The sequence below is a fragment of the Amblyomma maculatum genome, chromosome 6 (assembly GCF_055883805.1).
Source record: "Amblyomma maculatum isolate TAMU_Amacu chromosome 6, ASM5588380v1, whole genome shotgun sequence".
Taxonomy (NCBI): domain Eukaryota; kingdom Metazoa; phylum Arthropoda; class Arachnida; order Ixodida; family Ixodidae; genus Amblyomma; species Amblyomma maculatum.
The window spans coordinates 73,905,122-73,919,613 of NC_139349.1; the positions used below are offsets into that span (position 1 = coordinate 73,905,122).

At 46.5% G+C, this 14,492-nt stretch overlaps 1 protein-coding gene across 1 annotated transcript in view; it reads left to right on the forward strand.

Moving 5' to 3' along the window:
• LOC146186016 (atrial natriuretic peptide receptor 1-like) overlaps positions 1 to 14,492 on the forward strand; it is a 250,043-nt gene that overhangs the window by 120,708 nt on the left and 114,843 nt on the right. The window contains exon 4 of the mRNA XM_084607971.1: positions 6,076 to 6,271. Within this exon, the coding sequence (XP_084464097.1) occupies positions 6,076 to 6,271 (196 nt within the window). The remainder of the gene's footprint in view (positions 1 to 6,075; positions 6,272 to 14,492) is intronic.

Sequence of the window (14,492 nt, forward strand, 5' to 3'; positions counted from 1 at the left end):
GAAGTTTTTTTCTTTTTCCGTGGCGAATAACGTAAACTACAATAACGTAATCATAAAGAAAGCCCAATAAAAAGTGGAAGGAACAGCAACCGCATGCTGCCGGTGGTATGTAAGTCTACGACCTAGGCTGGGGTTCCGTGGTGGCAAGGGCGATTTTTCATAAGCTTCCATTTTCCAGATGAGATTCCTGTGGTCCTTTGTCATTGGTAACGGTGAACGTTGACGATGCGTGGCTCCCGACTGCCCATGGAATGCCACCATACCAATGGTTCATTAATGATCTCCCTTTAGCATTGGCGTCAAACAGCTCGCGTTTCACTAAAGCGTGTGGCGAGTGGCGATGGCAATCGCCTACGAAGGGGCCCCCATCTTGTGTATTTTGTGACCGCCCACTCGCTACACTCATGTGTTGCTACCGTCATGCCGATGTGCGGATCAAGTGAAAAATAAAAAATTGAAGCTTGTGAAAACCGCCTCATGGCATCTGGCATATGCTCACTAACATTACCATGCCCTGAACCCGCAACCATACGGCAAATACATGGATTTGCAGCACGCAGCATGAACAGTGTGTTCCCGCTTTTGCTACATATCATGCACGAAATTTGATTCGAACACCAGAAATGAACTGATGACTGTTCATACTGTTCACATTCATTACACTGTTTACACCTGCTTCCGTCACGAGTAGGAAGTAAATAATACATACAAAATATAACAAGAGCACACACGCAAGAAATGGGATGCGTAGTTGATGTTACTCCCTTCACGCACTGTTTCTTTACAAGTGTCGAGGTGCAGAAAAAATAAATATCTTGCGAGGAACTCATATCTTTCACGCGTGTGCAGAATTTTCTTCGCGAAAATAAAAACAAATACAGAGGTATACAGATGCATAACTGCTAGAAACTCGGCAGCTCCTTTATAACGTTAAAATCAATTAATGAAAATATAATTACGAATGACTGCAGGCTGACCATGACTCCTCGGTAAAGCGCCTAAGTGCACACCGCACTGTGAATTATTGGACATTCTTGCGAGAACGATTGATATCGGATTATGGTGCATCTAAGGAAGGTTAACCCGAAGAAATACTGCAGGAGTTTTAGAGATATGTGCTGCACTTTGGCGTAAAAAAATTTTATCTTCAGGTAATATTCGCATGTTTTATCTACCCCGTTAAAAAGCCTATGGCCCGAATGTCAGAACGCTCCTTGGCTTACACTATTTCCTTACTTTCCGCGAGGAGCCCTGCAAGCTTCCTCAACTCAATGAGGCTCTTAAGGAGGCGTCTAATTTTCGAACCACCCTTAGAGGTTCCTTGGTTAAGGAGGCACTCAGAGCGTCGAGGGGCGGCTTGTATCTGTCTGGTGTTGAAAATATGCGCTTAATATTCGAGGTAAATGGTTCATTTGGTAAAAAAAGGAAGTGCACATTTTATGACGTTGCCTTGACACAGAAATATCTTTGTCCTGGCAACATGCAACTGCTTGCAACGGATGGACGCTGCATGAGCAGCAGCGAATGTCCGCTCCTCGCGGTTTTCCACTCGCAGCGGGCGTCGACCGAGCCGCCAGAAACGCCCTACTGCGCAAGCTCAAAGCGAGTAGTTGTGCAGGGAAGCACGCGTTCCGAAGAAGGAGCAATGAAAGAGAGCATGAAGGTAGCGCAGTGCCTACCTAGGGGAATGGGTGTTCCAATGGAGGCCTCACTAAGCGCTCCTCAGCAAGGCGTGTTTAAGAATTGACTGCAGGAAAGCGAGCAGCTCTTGAGGCGTCCTCACTCAGGTAAATTTTGCTCTAAACATATTTTGATTTATCAGGATTCGCTTGCTGCAGGTAAAGGGTGCTCAAAATCGGATGTTACGAAATCGATAAAGAAAAGAAAAAGTACGAGGAGCCTTTCACTGAGATATTTTTTTAATGGCCTATTGAGCAAGCGGACGTAAATTCGAGAACAAGTGCAATCAGACACTCAGCAAGTAGACAAAGTAGCTAAAATCAAATTATGTTCATAGCAGTTAGTGTGGTGCTTTCACAAAAAACTTAGAAGCAGTACCGTTTCAAGGCTTTTCTATTTAGTGCCCTTTTAATGACGCAGGTGCGTCCTGAGATAACCACGTCTAAATGTTCAGCCAAAGGCCTCAAATAACGCACGTGAGGTCACGATACTCGCCATTAAGCACCTCCCTGATAAGATGCAGTTGCTGGTTTGGGAAAAGAAACGAAACGTCTTCACGTTAGTGCAGAAAGTTGTCTGGGGTGCCAATTACGCAGCTGTAAAGACGTATTGAAGAGAGACGTTAGCTCCTGCTTTAAGGTTGTGACGTGACAGCGGTATAGATATAATAGTTCTCACCTACGATTTCTCTTGTAGATCTTCATTCGCTTATATGCACTTCGCGTCATGCCGAATCACTGACCCCTTGATTTGTACTTCCATTATCTCAAGCATATATTGAGAATACTGTCTTAAGCTACCAATTATGGGACAGCCCACTCTACATAGATATAAAGCACCAATTAACAAAACTGTGCAAACGTGCCTGTATGTCATAGGGGCAGCGTGTCTAACTAGGGATCCAAGTTCCCGGAGAGTTCAACTGTTATCTCAACCATCTATATTAAAGCAATTGCCCAAATTTACAGTTCCTGCCCTGTCATATGGTATCGTGACGTCACACAACCTTCCACCCAATCAGTGCCTGGACTTGTCACCTACTAACTACCACCTGCCAGAGGCATGCCTGTGTTTTTTTCCTCTAAGCGCTGATGGTGTTAATGTCAACGTCGGCATGAACTCTTTCTGAGAACCAAGCCTTTACCGATATTGTCTCATTAATACAATTGATATACAGCGAAGAACAGCGCATGTCAAGAGTTTGGGTAACCTGTATGAAAATTTCAACAGAATAAAAAATCTGGAAGCTGAGCATCTACATTCCACTGACATGATCCTATTTTATAAAACATGCATTGTTTTCTTCAAATAACAAATAACACTAGTTAGTTATCTTCATGGGAGCAAAAACGTGCTGCGCAATTTGTCTCAAACTGCAGTTGAATCCCCTCTAGTTTCCCTTCAAGCTTTAACGTTAGCCCTGCGTTTCATTTACGTTGTCATTTACTAATGTGTTTACACGCACTTTTTACTAGGGAAGTAGGAAACCACATTGGGAATATAAAATAATGGTTAATAATAAGTCACTCCTGATTTTCTTACTCATACCAGAAAATTGCCAGCTACGAGTTCATCTACAAACGTTATAAAGCTGAGTATGAAGAATCGAATCAGCACTTAGAGTATGCTATCACATGCAGTAAGATATTTAAACACCACACAGGAGGAGCAGGAAAACTGCTTTTCGCAACATTACAAAGCAATGGTTGTTTAGAAGTTCCGCATATACTGTACATATGATGCAACATCATTTTATTCTGTTAATTGTAGTCACGAAAAAAAGCATTACCTTGTAACTATAAATCCAGCACAAGAAAACATTTCAACATTTTATACATTAAAATCTAATGAAGAAGTCTCTCTTAATAAGCACGCTGTGCTTAGATTATGTCGCGCATCCATATTAGCTGTGTAATAAATCCATAACAATGGATTTATTACACAGCTATGTGCTTCGAAGCATCAGCATTATTTGAGACAATATGTGTGCTCATGTTAGCTAGCATCATGTCCTCACAAGAATCGCTTTACTGTCTTGTCTTGAATGTGCGTAATAAGAATTTACTTATGCGTCCATCTGCAGATAACGTGCTCGGACATGGATGGAGAAAATTTCCCCAGCTACGTTAATTACATGCGTAAAAAATTACGCCGTATTTTCAAGGTTTAAAGAGTGAACTTTGCCACTACCGTCGTACATATGTCCTTGGAGGCGATTTCTACAAATTGTTTAGCCCTCTCTTAACTTCACGCTGGTTGAATATAGCACAGATGCTTCAAAAAAGGATGGAGAGTCAGCTGTGCTTATGAAGATCGGGTTTCGAGCGCTTGTTTATATAAATTGCCGAGAAAACGGTGCTTACGTACGATGCAGAGAGGTCGAAGCATGCGAGAGGACTGTGCGTCTTTCCGCATTGCCTGGGGTGGCACTCAACAAGCATTCTCCGTTCGCTTGTTTTTCTTTTTCGGATCAGAGCCGCATTGTTGTCGCCTGTAGCGCGGAGCGTCTGCAGTCTGAGTTCCATTTATCATGCAGGATGCGTGGGCGAGCGTCAAGTTTTGCGAAATCTTTTCTTTCACTTATTTTTAGGTTGCACTACTGGGACGCTAGCAAGTGGTTCCAGGATTATTTCTTTTTTTCCAGGATTATTTCCTGCAGCAACTTATGCAGGAATGCTTCGGAAGCGTCATGGAAGTTCGAGCTGATGCTGATTTTTAAGCTGTCTGTCGCTATGCGTTTGTCCCTTAATATAAACCGGTATTCTCTTTATATTCACGAGCAATATTCTGCGGAATTCCTTCCCAGCAAAACGACAGGGCGATTTCATACAATGTGGGCACTGCTGTTCTACATTGTGAATCGTTCAGGAGAGATTGACACGCCAGAACGGGACAGCGGACGGAAAGCTGGTATGTATAGTGTTATGCTAGTCGTACGGCAGTAGCTCGCTGGCGCGCGGCGGGTCGCGAGAGCTGACGGCGCAGCGGATAGAGTAGAAAATTCTCGGAACCACTATCCTCCTGTTCCTCTTGTTATTGATCTCATAGCATCTGTTATAGCGGAGCGAAGAAGATACCAAAAGAATTCGACATTCAAAATAGGAGACAGGCAAAGGTGCCACGCTAACAACCGCTAACCTTAGTAATGGAACGAGGATATCACTGCTGTCGCAGTCAAAAAGTGACTTCTTTAATGAAGCATATATGGATGACAATGCGAGGAGAAAGGGGTGCTCGGCTTCTTTTTCTTTTTTGGCTCTACGTGCTCTGCGCCATCCGCGTTTGAAATGGTGCCTAATGAATGTCGAGCCATATGGTGCAGCCCCAGGCACTGAAAATCTTCTGTCTTCTTCGGTCTTCTGAATGCCGGTGAACTATATATTGTGCAAGATGTGCTTATTCACGCCATAAGCACACAAAAAGAAACGAACAAGTATTTCGAGAGGGCTTAAATGCACTGGGAAACATTTCGACGAAAGGATTTGCCTTCAGGCGGTCATTTAAGGGTGTATTATCGTCTATGCTCTCTTCACAACATCCGCAGTTTTCGTGAGAAGGCGAGCCCTCAGCGGGGTGAAATCTACCAGGCTCCATTACTTATTGTCTAGTTGTTCCCCTCGTCCCATGGTGCCGTGGAGACTTTTTAGGGCTATTTATCTTGAAGTTTTCGTGCGAACTTTATGGAGCTGCAAACAATAGAGCGCTTATTGATATCCCTGTACTCCTAATAATAATCGGCTGCAGCCTGAGGCGTGCTGAATTATATTATACGAGGTTAAAGAGGACCCATTGTGAAATAAATATGTTATCAAAGACTTAGAGCCACTAGCAGCAACGTCGAGGTCTAGAAAAAAAATGGTTTTATGGAGCGGAGGAGGGGGAGGATAAATGTAGGATTATTACTTATGGTCACTATAATATATTCTTAATTGTTGGAAGCATTTCAGTGTGTCACTAAAAAAACACGTGGTTCAGAAAGAAATAAACATTTACATTCAGAAAAATATGTATTTTGTGATGTAAACAATTCTTAGGTTATTAGTAAATAATAAATTATTAATAGTCACTAAATATTACTTCTAATCCATGAAAACGAACACGTTAATTCACTTTAATGTCGTTTAAATGCAGGTAGTCGTTAGCAATTTTTTTTTTACGCATTGATGAAGACTCGGTAATCACGCGCACACTACAGCCTGAACGCCAAACATTTTTCTCGAGCTCACTAAAGCCACTGTTTCAGTCTCGCTATGCTACAACACGCTAAAAATCACTGAAGTTCATCAGGGTTTCGTTTTGGATAAGCGAATACGTGCGAACGTTGCTGATGATGTTAAAAGGGTCAGCTGTAATCATTTAATTCAAGCCTATCACGGCCGTTCACGATTTTCGCAGACGCAACACGAGCAACACGCGTCCCTGGTACCGAGAAACCGACAGCATCGAGCGGAACAAGCGTGCCCGGCGCGCTTACGAGGCGCTGATGGTGGTGCAGACACGGATCCCGGAGTCGTCCGAGTTCTCGCACTTCAAGCAAGCCCTACAGGAGACGGCGCGCAAGGAGTTCGAGTTCAACTACAACACGGACGAGGTGAGGGGTGGCGCCGGTTCCTCACCATTCTACCTCGCCCTCACTCCACCGATTCATTCGTGGTCGTTCCCTGGTCGGCAATCAGGCGGTCGTTAATGGCTGTAATTAAAGTGGACGCCTGTCGGTTTCGAAAGGCGGATTAACAGGTGACGGCACGAGACGGTCATTACGCCTCACAAGTATTTTTCCCTCAGTTGGCGTTTTTTTTTTTCCTTCAACCAGATGCCCAGGCTTTAACGCCCGTGTTAAGTACTAATCACTTCTGTGTGCGTGTTATATTAATTATGACGCTGAACTCTGGCTAAAGTTTTCGCACGCGAATTCAAGATAGCATCTTTTCATACAAAGCAAAAGTTCGTTTAGAAACGCAGCGGAAGATAATTGAGACTCATTTGGAATGAGAAATGCGGTCTTTAAGTGAGCTGTAACGTGTCGCATCTATGTAAAGGGCCGAAATGTAAAGGGCCGAAAAGAGCATGAAGTCGTACAGTGGTAGAATATGATCAGTGTAGGCTTTGACTAACTTGGTCCCCGACTGAAAGGATTACGAAAGGAAAGGTTTAGAGCTAAGTAGAAAACACTCGAGCTTCTCGACTTCTAAATTCGCGGCCGGAGGAAAGCAAATGCATGAATTTCGGCGAAATCCCTAGTATGATTGTTGCTAGCCTGGCAGTCCTAACAGCTTGACTCCATCTCCTGTTCTCCGTTCTTGTTCCCTTTTTGCATTTTATACGGTGCATTCTCGCAAGCTCCTTTCACATCGATATAGTCTCGTTACTTGAATGAAAGGACGCCTCCCATGGCTTAGACGCTGCATACAACTCTGCCGCCTCTCTGCAACCCCTGCCGTCTTTCCTTTCAGAGCGAGCGCGCTCCGTGATATCGATCCCGGAGAAACACTCCTGCCGAGAAGCAGCAGCCTTTCACTTTCTCGTCGCCCACTTCTACTTTGTCATGCTCGTTTCCCAGCTCTGACTAGCCCTCCTTCTCATCTTCTCTGCTCTCCCGTTACGATAGCGAAGTTTCTCTCCGTACTTAAGGAGCTTGCTTTCTAGCTATCTCTTTATCACCCCTTCTTATAATTGTTCTGTGCTCTCTCGAACCGATTCACAATTACCACCTTCTACTCCTCGCTACTCCCCGCCCTGCTCTTTTTCTCTTTATCCTTCACGGTCGAAGGGAGAAGCCCTTTTCTGGGATGCTTGAATGGAGCTCCTCACTATAGTCGCTTCTTTCGCTGCCTCCTCTCCATTTCCCTTTCTCTTCCCCAAACTATCCACGTCGGCTCTTGTCTACATTTGAGCCATTCTTTACTTTCTCTATACTCCTCCTCGTCCTCCTCGGGCCTACTTTCATGCTGCTCGCGGACATTCTCTTTGTGTTCATGGTCGCCTTCTACACCTCTTGTCCTGTTCCTGCAGGAAGGAAAAAGAAAAATAATAAGTCAAAGCACCACCCTGTATCTGGGTCTTTCCATTTGCTGCAGCTAGTACAGATTCTCTTCCGCTGATTCACTCCGCGAGGGCATGCTGGTTGTCAGAGGGCACGGGACACTAAGCGACAATGAATGTGAGAACGCGGAAAGGATTAACTACCAAAAAAGTTTACGGCCCTGGAGAATTGGAAATCTAAACTAAAGAAGACTTGAATTTAGGGAAAGATCAGTTGTCAGCAGTAGCCGTTTACAAGATTATATTGTTCCTAACACCTTAACACCCCAAAATATGAGCGATAGCTAATAAAGGTTCGAATTTCGCATAAAATAGCTGACATTGAAATTATGTGCAACATTTCATTCAGCAGACATTAATATTGCTCATTATCTTCCTCTGTTTTGGCAGGCGCGAGGCGACGGCACCGTAATGATGCCACTTGCTAATAATAATCTGACCTACGATAACGAACTACCCAGATTCTTGCACAGCGGTGTATTTAAGGGCCAATGAAGTTTAAGAACATTGCAGAAAATAAACAGTTGTCTAATAATATTGAGGAATCTTTGTGTTCGGTTTGGAAAGACATTAATCGCTTGCCGCATTTCACTGCTGTTTTATTAATTTCCATAGAATAACGAGACTATCCCTAAAACTTGTTGAGAGCATGAATTATGTCACCACAGAGCAGTGAAGCATATTTCTTTGGCTGAATTTAGGAGAAAATGAGAAATAAAATTCTAAATCGACTAAGAACTACTAACCAGCGCTCTACTACATTACTGATCTCGCCTCCCCCATGTTACGAATAAATTGCTCTTGTAAGGAGAGGGCAATCGAAATTAAATATCTTTCTTACTGCCAAAATCTAGCCGTGTTCTGGCTTGGTGTTTTAAGCTTCTGATTTCGATATACGCGTGCCGCTTATTTTGGGAGGTAAATAGTTGTTAGTGTCCTCTTGAGCACAGTCAAACAGGCAAAAGAAATATACGCATATTTTATGAGAAACTTCGTGGTTGAAAAAAAATTACTCTTAATCCAGGCATCAATCCCTACTTCTCGGCGGCCAGTCGCTCAATAAATATAGCTCGGACCAATCTACCTAACCAGCTCTACCAACTCACCTCCATAGTTTTCTTTTTCATCACCATGCCGGAGCACAAATGAAAGCTGCCATCCGGGGTGGTTCAGTGGTTAGCGCACTAGACTACCGAAACCGAGGACGCGAGACGGAATCCCGGCTACGGCGGCCGCGTTTCTACCGAGGCGAAAAGCAAGCGCCCGCGCTCTGTTAGAGTCCCAGGTGGTCGAAATTTCCGGTCGACGCAGCAAACTCGGCTAATTCTCCCCTCCTAACCGAACCATTGGAACACAATTATAAATCTGTGCGTTTATAAGGAACAGTGAGCCAAACATTTGTGGGATTAATTACAAAGACCTACAATAGCACACCGTCGTTTCTATTGTTCAGCTTGCGCCGCTTAATATTTCGAAGGAGCGTAAAACACTTACATATAATTTTTTTATATTATTAGACTAGCAGAAGAAACACTTAATTTTCAATTCAGAAAAGATACTCCTATATTTTGCAGAATTTAAATAGCAATATCCTTCATTTAACTTTCAATGTTCCGCTCACTGTGTAGTAATGATGCATGCGCGGGGCACTGATCGCATCCGGTGCGAATTAAAATGCACAGTATTTGCAATATTAGCACTGGTGGTGCCACTTAACACAACAGTGCATGAAATAATTACACTGAACTTAGTGTAAAAACGCCTAGAACTCTGATTGCATTCTCCGACCGGAAGATATTTAGAAACCTGAAAATCGACCTGGAAAACCTACACTAGGGTGGAAAAAACAGCGACAGTTTCAAGGCTCGTGTTCAGCGGAATTTTGCTTGTCGGCGTTCGCCATTACATAGTGAAATTCCTGATTGGCCAGAAAGCTCATGACATAAGTTCCACGTTGTATTATCGTCTATCTCCTCAAAGAACTCATCCGAATCCTGACGAGGCAAGCGTGGACGGGAATGTGTTAAAACATAATGAGATGTCAAATTAATGTCATAATATATATATATATATATATAAATATATATATATATATATATATATATACAGATATATATACATGAATTTATTTGCTTTCAATAAAAACCTCAGTAAATAATAATCCGAAGGGGTGAGGAATGATTCGTGCTAACGGCTATTTGGCTGCGAGCCAGACCCTACTTGCCGACTAAGCCATAGAAATCTTGCTTGCATGGATTAGGAACAAGCGATGGTTTATATGCATGCCGTGCGGTGCATTATAAAGAGAATGTGTGTACACAGAGAAAACCACAGTTCGGCCACCACGCCTCACTCTTAGAACGGAGTTTAAATATTTCAAATTTGAGAGAGAGAGAGAGAGAGAACAACTTTTATTTAAAATGCCTGCAGAATCGGTTAGGCTCCCTCCAAGCAGGGAGGACAAGCTTTTACCGCGACGCGGCCACTACGTCAGTCTCGTGCGTTGTGCTCCTTGAGGTCATGTTACGTCCCTCGCTACTTCCGCGGGTTCGAGAGGGCCGCCGCCCCCTTCTTGGGGGTGCTGCCCCCCCTCTCCTCGGTTTCGCTCGGTCGCTGCCTCTCTAGAGCTGCCGAGACCTGCTGGACGGCCTTGAGTTGTGTCTCTTGATCATAGCTCCTCGTTGCAGCCTCTAGCTGCGGCGGGATCGTCGTCTTCTCGCTGGCTTCGCGCGGATTTACGCTACAGTCCCAAAGGATGTGAGCCGCGGTGGCTCTCTCCTTCGCGCACAGTCTACACATGTCGCTCGCGTGCACACTCGGACACATGTGCTTAGCTAGCACCGGGGTGAGCAGGGACCCCGTCTGTAACTGTCTGTATAACACTGCCTCCTTTCGGGTAAGCCCCGGGTGAGGTGGCGGCATAGTCTGTCTGTTCAGTCTGTACCATTTCACTATTTCGTTGAAGGTGGTCATCTTGTCCTTGGCACTGCGCCGCGACCAAGACTCCGAGTCGGCCGTGCTTGCAGCCGCGCGGTTGGTTAGTCCTCGCGCGGCCGAGTTGGCCGTCTCGTTGTGGTTCACGTTTCCGCGTTCCGACACGTCACTGCCCATGTGGGCCGGAAACCACTTGATCACCACAGGACTTTTGTGTCCGATGTCTTCGGCCTTGCGCAGTATGCGCGCGGCCTCACTACATACCCTACCCTTGGCGTAGTTCTTCACTGCCGTTCTAGAGTCACACAACACTGTAGTGCATCCGGGGTCGGAAACGGCCAAGGCGATGGCCACCTCCTCCGCCCGGTGCGCTTCTCGAGTCCGGACGCTCACCGCGGTCTTCGTTGCACCCGTCGATGCCTCGACAACCACCGCCGCGTATGCGTCGGTGTTCCCTCGATACTCCGCCGCGTCCACGTAGGCGGCGCCTTCTTCTCTGGCGTGGAGGTCTACGAGAGCCCTGGCCCTCGCCAACCTCCGCTCCCTGTTGTGCTCGGGGTTCACGTTTTTCGGGATCGGGAAGACCCTGAGCTTTCTGTTGATGCTATCTGGTATAGGTACGTCTTTCTGCTGCTTGCCTTCTCTCGGTTCGAGGCCAAGGTCCCGCAGTATCTGTCTTCCGGTTCTCGTTTCAGAGAGACGCTCGAGTTGCGCCGTTCTCTGTGCTTCGGCTATTTCGTCCAGCGTGTTGTGGACTCCCAGCGCCATGAATTTTTCGGTGCTCGTGCCCCCGAGGAGACCGAGTGCCGCCTTATACGCCTTGCGTATGGTGGCGTCTATCTTGTTACGTTCACTCGGCCTCCAGTTGTGGAAGGCGGCTACGTACGTTATGTGGCTAACTGCGAAGGATTGAACGAGCCTAGTCAGGCTCTCCTCCTTCATCCCCGCTTTTCTGTTGGACACCCTCTTGATGAGTCTCATTGCCGCAGCCGCTTTGCCCGCGAGCTTGTTGACCGTTTCACCGTTGGCTCGGTTTCGCTGGATGAGCAGCCCGAGTACTCGAATCTTCTCGACCTCCGGTATTACTTGTCCTCCCGCCGTTTTGACCGTGATCTTGGGACGTTCGTACTTGACTTCCATATTCTTTCTTTTCCTGCCCGATCCTTTCGGGGGAATCACCAGCAGTTCTGACTTGGCCGGAGAGCAAACGAGTCCAGACCCGTCCAGCTGCTCCTCGATGGCGTTGACCGCTTCTTGCAGCGCTGTCTCGATGTGTCCGTGGCTTCCTCCCGGTACCCATAGCGTAACGTCGTCGGCGTAGATGGTGTGCCGGACTCCCGCTACTCTTTCTAGCCGGGTGGCCACCCCGATCATCACGAGGTTGAAGAGTAGCGGGGAGATTACCGACCCCTGCGGTGTTCCGACGCTGCCCAGCTTCTTCTCTTCGGGCTGCAGGTCTCCCGCACAGATTTTGGTGGTCCGTTCCGTCAGGAAGTCTTTGATGTACTGGTATGTCCTCCTGCCCATATTTAGCCTGGATATTTGGGCCAGGATAGCCGAGTGCCTCACTTTATCAAAGGCGCTCTGCAAGTCCAGCCCGAGTACGGCTCTGTTGTCCTTGGTGCCCGTCGTATCGTCGATGATCTCATTCTTCAGTAAGATCATGGCGTCTTGCGTCCTGAGTTTGTTCCGAAACCCGATGATGGAATTTGGGTAAAACTCCGATTCTGCCAGGTAACGCTGCCACCTGTTCATGAGAACGTGCTCGAGGACCTTTCCCACGCACGAAGTGAGCGAGATCGGCCTGAGGTTCTCTATGTTGGGCGGCCTGCCAGGCTTGGGGATGAGGATCGTCTTGGCTGCTTTCCATTGCTTGGGTAGCCTTCCTTCTTGCCAGCACTTGTTGTAGAAGTTCGTGAGCGTTTCAATGGCCGCTTCGTTGAGGTTCTTGAGCCCTCTGTTGGTCACTCGATCGGGACCCGCGGCAGACATTCCATTGAGATCCTGCAGGGCAACTCTGACTTCCCAGGTCTGGATGTCGCGATCTAGCGTCTCGTTCTCTTTGCCTTGGTAATCCGGGTGTCCTTCCGTGGGGGTGGTCGGCAGGTACTTGGCGTCCAAGCGCCGCTTGACCTCGTCTTCCCCGTGTTCGCAGATTGCCTTGTGTAGGATCCTGGCCAGGTTGTTGTGTTGGTGGCCCTTGGTCTTGGTTTCGTCGAGAAGGTTCCGCAGCATGTTGCACGTCTTGCCCTTGTGCATCTGTCCGTCGGCTTCGTTGCAGGCCTCGTTCCACTGTTGGGTGCATAGCACCCTGCAGTGGACCTCGATCTGCCTGTTGAGCTCGGCGATCTTCTTCCTTAGACTTCGGTTGGTTCGTCGCTTCTGCCACCTCGCCTTTATGGACTGCTTGGCTTCTATCAGGTGGGCCAGCCGACTTTCCATCTTGTCTATCCGTTCGTCCGTCTCTAGCTCTTTGGTGGCTCCTTCCGTCGTCTCAACGACGTTGGCCGTCCATTGCTCGATGTCCGTAATGTCCACTTGCTCCGCGGGTAGCGCCTTTCGAAAGGCGTCCCAGTCCGTAATGCGATGCTTCCTTATGCCGGTGTTGCCTTGGCCTTCGAGCGGTACGACGACCTCCACGATGTAGTGATCGCTGCCCAGCTCTTGGCCCGTGTTTCTCCATTTCCTTATTATTTTTCTGAGTAAGCTGATATTCCGTGATGCGTTGAGAAATAATTGGAATTAAGGAAATCTTGCTCTTCAAACGATATCGAACATGATTCTTATCAGGGCCGCTACGCGTATTTGAGAGAGTGAGCAAGTAGAAGGGGGTGTCAGAAAGTTAGGTGAATGAACGAGGGGAAGCAGTTCGGAGAGGTCAAGTGGATGCAGCTAGCACAGGACTGGGTCAACTGGAGTTATAGGAGAGGCCTTCGTCCTGCAGTTGGTGTAGTCCGGCAGATGATGAACCAATGTTGAATGAATATGCTGCTTACAGTTTTCTTTTTTTGGGAATTCTTAAATTATCTTCGATACGGTCGTTATATATCTTTACCCTTCTCCCGCAATGGAAAATCAGAAACATTTTAACCTCATGGGCTTTACACTAATGAGAGCAATTACGTAGAAATGGAGTTTTCCCGGCTGCTAAGGACAGTTTAGGTCAGCCAGCGCAATATCTATAAAGTCTGTTAACACAATCCGTTCTAGCAGAAAAGGTGTGGTGAAGGGAGGGGCACGTGTATTACGTACTAGAGGTGTTAGCCATGCACTTGTCTCTTGACAGCTGTTCTGCTTCAGTGGGTTGATCCAAGGAATATGTCTCATGCACTGTAGCAAAATATGAGTGTCCTAAAATCCGGCTAGAGTTTGCGCTACCCTTCGCTGCTAAGCTCGTAAGCCTTCGGGGTACTCAATGCGGGATACGTCGTTCGACGGAGGCTTCATTTTCGCGAGGCTGAATAGGTGTGTTCAACGCCAGTCAGAAAACCGAGAGCACGCTAAAAAGATGCTATTCACCTGGTCAACCGCTGTGGAATTGACGTAATATTACACGCAGTGGAAGCTGAAGTAAGCTTTTTGACATCGAGTCCACATGTCGTGCGATATTTCCTAGAACAGTTTTGAAAAAAAAAAAAAGAACTGCTGAGAAATACTAGAGCTTGGGAGTTCCATTATTTCGTTAGCAGATGCGCAGCGCAAAAAAATCCCTTTTTTTTTTCGTACAGAGCGATATGAATGTGGCTGCGCACAAAGCTTTTCCAAATTAATATTTCTCACTTCTTCCCCTAAATATTTTCAATCATAATTATGAACTGCTAATCGGGTGCACGAAG